The sequence below is a fragment of the Zea mays genome, chromosome 8 (assembly GCF_902167145.1).
Source record: "Zea mays cultivar B73 chromosome 8, Zm-B73-REFERENCE-NAM-5.0, whole genome shotgun sequence".
Taxonomy (NCBI): Eukaryota; Viridiplantae; Streptophyta; class Magnoliopsida; order Poales; family Poaceae; genus Zea; species Zea mays.
The window spans coordinates 24,716,453-24,722,172 of NC_050103.1; the positions used below are offsets into that span (position 1 = coordinate 24,716,453).

Sequence of the window (5,720 nt, forward strand, 5' to 3'; positions counted from 1 at the left end):
AGAAATGTCACTGGCAAGTGGCAAGTGTTCGTGGGATTCACACAATGAATTTTTTTGTCGCGAGGATGAGAATGAAGAGCTAAAACGGACGAGAAATTCCTCGTTGCTATCTCTAGTCCTGATAGATAGTCCTACTTGGATCTCTGCCTGTGCCAGCATCATTGGTGGCTGTGCGTAATACGTCATCATGCCTACGTTGTTGCACCGCTGATTGGTTTACCGACACCCGCACACGTACGACGCCTGGACTGTCTGGAAGCACCGGGGGATAATTGTAATTGTAAAAGCTAATAACAGGACCATGCATGCATGGTTGGTACTCCATGGATAATAGATAACATTGGATGCATGATACCCTGTGTGGTGCCACCATGTATATGCGTGCATACACGTGCACGTACAATACGAGCATGGCCACTAATATACACGTACGGGCGCCAGTAGCTAGAGCTGTGGCAATGCAACTGACATATACAGAGAAGCATACATGGTAATCGATCCTACCGCCGGTCATGCAAATGACGTAGCCTCTAGCTACTTCTTCTCGAAGCGGGACAGGCGGTCTTCCGCGAGCCTGGTCCTGCACCCGCTGGTCTTGAACTCGCTCCAGGTGAAGTCCCGGTACCGGCTCCGGCCGCCGTCGCCCAGGAGCTGCGGCAGCGGGCCCAGCCTCTCGCCGGGCGGCGGGCCGCCGAAGAAGACCATGGACACCCGGGACTTCTCGCTGTTCACCACCACCCTGTGCCTCACGCTCCTGAACCTCCCGTTCGTCAACACCTGCATCATGCACGTTCAGGTCGATCGCGCGCACAGGCACAGGCACAGCGCTGCAGCATCAGTACGTACGTGTCGCGGGAACAAAGAATTATTAAGCTAGCATGTGCATGCAGACGCAGCAGCGTACGCCGCTTTAAACATTTGGCTGGCCGGCCCGTCTCTGAACAACGTACGAATGCTGTAGTACGTGGACGGCCAGGTACGTAGCAGACTAGCAGCTAGCGTTTCACGGGCATCACACTTGGGGCCTACTACCTAAGCATATGATCGTACGTGCATGCATGTGTACTCCGTTCGTACGTGCTAATCACGTACGTGTCGATCGTGAGCTCCATCGTGTTTGACGGATGCGGTTTGTTGTTGACTGATCGATCGAAAGATCTCAAGTACGGCTGGTGGCTGATTACTCATCATATATCGATCGAGATGCCTGGCTGACGATGGCACGTACGGTAAAAGAAAAGAATAATTAATACTGTGTGTAACAGTAAGCAGAGGCGGTATATATACCTGCAGGGTGTCGCCGACGTTGACGAAGAAGGCGTCCCCGTCGGGCGGGACGGAGGCCCAGGCGCCGTCCCGCAGCGCGATCTCCAGGCCGGAGGTGCCGTTGGCGCGGAGCACCGAGATGATCTGCGGGTCGGTGTGCTCGCCGAACCCCGTGAGGCTGGGGTTGAGCGCCGGCCGCGGCGGGTAGTGGTTCACCCGCAGCATGCAGTCGCTGTCCGCGCGCGCCACCAGCCGCGCCAGCACCGCGTCCCCGGCGCCGCCGGCGATGCCCAGCCCCTCCGCCATCAGCTCCAGCACCGCGCACGCCATCCGCCGCACCGCCACCGTGTACTCGTCCAGAAGGTCCCTGCGTCAGCGTGCGCGTGACACCGTACAGAAATGTTGTCAGGCAAACATGCATGGAAGCAGGCGGAAAGAAAAAAGATCACAAGGAACTCTTTCTTTTCCGTCTGGGTTTCTTCCTCTCTTTTTTCCTTCAAGAAAATGATGCCTCGAGGCTCGATCTAGCCAAGACGCAGATTGATATAGACGGGGACGGGCCACGGCCGGTGGGCCCGCTGCCACGACGGGCAGTCTCATCTTCCACCGTACAAATGTTCTTCCTTGTGTTACGAGCACGTGCGTATGCTTGGTGTTGTATTGCTCCACGTGACAGATTGCAAGCACGAGCAGAGAGCATGGAGCCAAGGAAAGGCAATGCAAATGGGTGCTATCTGCTATGTGTGTGCTGTGTGCATGTTTGTATGCAGGGCAGGCAAGCAGTCACGTATCAAAGGGAAACCAACAGGAGTCAGGACTCAGGAGGCAAGCGAAGCGAGATGCCGGTGCAACCTGCAACGCCGAGCGCCGGCACCGTTCTGCCCCGCTGCGAGTGGCGTCGACGACTCACCGTAACGGCCCGGCCGGCGCGGACGGCGACGGGGCGGCGGCGCAGGGCAATAATGCCGAGGAAGGCGCGGCGGCGGGTGTGCCACCGAGCAGGAGGTACTCGACCCAGCCGAGGTCGCCGTTGCCGCCGATGCGCTTGCTTCCGTACCCGAGCGTGGGGCCCTCCTCCTCCTTCTCGCCCTGCGGCCGCGCGAAGAACCCGGCCGCCGCGGCCTCCGCGGCGCGCACGAGTCTGGCCGGCACGCCGTGGCCCGTCACCCGGAAGAACCCGTGCTCCTCGCACGCCGCCACCAGCGCGCGCGCCGCGGCCTCGCGCGCGGGGCCCGCCGGGGCGGACAGGTCCACCGACCGCACGTCGGCCGGGGGCGGCTCTGCAGCCGGGAGGGCGATCTGCTCGAGCTCACCCTTGGCGAGGACCACCATGGCCGAGGAACGAAGCAGACTAGCAGAGGGAAGGGATGGGAAGAAGGTCGTCTGTGCACAGAGCGCGACAGCAAGAGTGCCGAGCGCGACAGCCTTTGTATAGACGCGGACGCGGGCGGAGCAGTGGCGCGCGGGGAAGTCCTCAGTCCTCACCGCAGCGTGGTGTGGTAATTCTGGCCGTACGATCAAGCATCGCTGGCCGAGATCACTGGCCGTACGTCTGATCTACAATGTAGAAACAGAAGTTAGTTACACGCAAGATGAACCATAACTTAGTTTGACAAGAGAATGTTTGCTATTGTTAACATTATGTCTAGATGGTACAACATTATTCTTTTTCATGAAACAACGTCTTCTTGAACATAGTTAAGTCTCTAAGGCTGTGTCTAAATGTCTAACAGATTTTATGTATACAGGGCCGTGCCGACAAAATCCGAGGCCCTGTACAGATTTTAAAATAAGACCTCTTTACTAGTCGAGGACGTTAGATATCGGTGAACAAAACATCGTAAAATTGCAGGTATGCGGGTTATGGCTAAACTCATTCCTCACGTCATGGAATAAAAGCATACGTACAGACATATTAATAAAGAATTAGAGATGTTTGAATGCATTAAAGCTAATAATTAATTGACTGAAAATTGCTAGCTAACAAATAGCTAGCTAACCATTAGTTAATTTACTAAAAGAGGTTAATAGCCGAGCTATTAGCTATATTGTTTGAATGTCTTTAGCTAATTTTAACAGCTAACTATTATCTCTATTGCATTCATACTAATTGGCAAAGTGATCCGACATTATATTAACATTTTTTCAATTTTAATGTGAAGACAAGGTGGAACCAAAACAACTTGTGTTTTTATATAGTACAAAAATAGACTATTATATAAATGTACTGTAAATTTACACATTTGGAGGCCCTAAATATTTAGGGGCCCTGTTCCGGTGCACAGCCCGCACCCGCACGTCCTCTGGCACGGGCCTGTATGTATATGGCAGTGGAAAATATTGTTTGAAATAGGAGATAAAATATGATAGAATAATATTATGTTTTCCTTTAGCAACATCTTGATTTCAGGAGCTCTCCCCCTTTGAAATAGGAGATAAAATCAGTGATCTATATAAAGAATAGGTTTTAACTCGTAGGGTCGATCGATAGTCTTTTAGCAATTCAATTAACATGATACCAAAGCTAAGGAAACATTTTTAGAATATCTCTACCATAACTTCCATTCCTTCTTCCTAGGAATGACAATTTAACTTGCAGCACCGACGGGTGCGGGTAAGTGTGAAGGTTTTGAATCGCGAGTACCCCGCACCTAATATGAAGTTTCGTGGATGTGGATACGAGTTTTTATTTTAACCCATCGGTGTCCCGCACTTGACCCAGAGTTTTGAAGGCGTGAGTACATGTTTCTATTTTAACCCGTGGGTGATCCACACCGATCCGAAATTTAGTTCATTCTTTATTATGTGCAAAAATGATTAAGATACAATAGAAAAATGTTTTGAATAAGTAACTTAGCTAATCATTCATGAAATGTTTTGTGGCTGCTCAACGTAACAAGGCTTAAAAAATCTATAGATATAACTCAATTATTACCGGTACTTAATTGTTTATAGCCGAATTATTGTTTAAAATTGTTTATCGGGTAGAAACCCGCTGGTGACCGGAAATCCGACGTGTTTGAGTGCGGGTCTAGAATGGTGCTCGTGGGTGCTATTGCGGGTGGTTTTTTAGGTAGACATCACAGGTGCGATCATGGGCGGGTTTTTGCTCCACCCGTCTAAAACCTGACCCATTGCCATCCATACTTCTTCCTCATTTCCATCCACCATGTCAAATATGACCTACCTCCGTTTCTGTTCCAATACATCATGATGTCGTCCTTATGACCCACCACCTTTGCTCCTATTCCAATACATCATGATGTTATTTATCATTCGCCTCACGAAGATCAATTATATCATATGGCATGTTCAGCTCCTTCCCTATCTTGGGAGCACCAAGTTGATGTGTTGTTACCTAGATAAATCCCTCCATGCACATGTCAAGATGATCGCCGCGCGCCTCCATAGTGGCCGGCGCTAAACAGATTGCTAACCCAATGTATGAATGTTGGTATGATAAGGACCAATTGATCTACTCGATAACTTGACGTACGTACAGCAGATCATCTACTCAAAGGATCAAAGTCGCCAACACCATGACCATGTTCATGTCCGATCGATCGAGGCTCGTTCGTTGCATTGCACCAGTACGTGCTAGCTGCAGTTTTTTTTTTGTGCGCGCGTGTGCGCTTTCGTTCTTTTATTACATGTCACACAGTCAGTAGCCATCTACACCGTGTGGGTCAGATTGCAACGTGGACCGACTCCCGTTCCAGCCTCTCGCCATCGGCATTAGATTTCGACAGCAACTCGAGCGAAAACGGAGGATCGAAGCGCGCGATTGATTCAATGACGTGATACGAAAAGATGTGAAACAAAGAAAAGGAGAGAGAAAGAGAGAGAGAGAGAGGGTGCATCCATTGCGTTTGATGTGTGATCGAGCAGGAGAAGCGGCCGTCAATTTGCTTCGCTGTCCGGCTGTCGACTGTCATTGACGAAATGGTTGGATCGAGGAGCTAGGGTGGGAGGCAGGCAGGCCCGCCCGCCGGCCGGGGGTGTGGGGGGCCCCGGGCCCGGCCCATGATATGATAACCACCACTTGCAGGAGAAGGAATTCTCGACAGGTCCCTTTCCCCGGCACTGTAGTGTGCGTGCCACAGCGCCGAACCGGCGATCGCAACGTAAACAGCGGCGACAGCTAGCGACTCGTGATGATCTGGACGGAGGTGTTGCTGCGGCGTTTCAGTGCCGCTAGCTGCCGTATATATGCATGGCACGGCGGTGGCGTTGTCAACTCAGATGGAAGGAGAGAGAGAGAGAGAGAGAGAGAGAGAGAGAGAGAGAGAGAGAGAGAGAGAGAGAGAGAGAGAGAGAGAGAGAGAGAGAGAGAGAGAGAGAGAGAGAGAGAGAGAGGAGAGGAGAGACGAGCCGGCCCAGCTGCAGATCGAGGAGGAAAAGGAAGGCGGCCATGCATGGTCTCCCCGCCGGTGGATCCAAATCCAAACGGACGG

General features: G+C 51.8%; 1 protein-coding gene across 1 annotated transcript; it reads right to left on the reverse strand.

The window, feature by feature from the left end:
• Nucleotides 1-288: 288 nt before the first annotated feature.
• LOC100284370 (gibberellin 2-beta-dioxygenase) lies at nt 289-2,664 on the reverse strand. Its single transcript, NM_001371985.1, has 3 exons — nt 2,177-2,664; nt 1,288-1,633; nt 289-777 (listed from the first exon to the last, which is right to left on the reverse strand). Exons 1-3 carry the CDS (start codon nt 2,596-2,598, stop codon nt 535-537), a joined length of 1,011 nt encoding a protein of 336 aa, NP_001358914.1. The 5' UTR covers nt 2,599-2,664; the 3' UTR covers nt 289-534.
• Nucleotides 2,665-5,720: the final 3,056 nt, after the last annotated feature.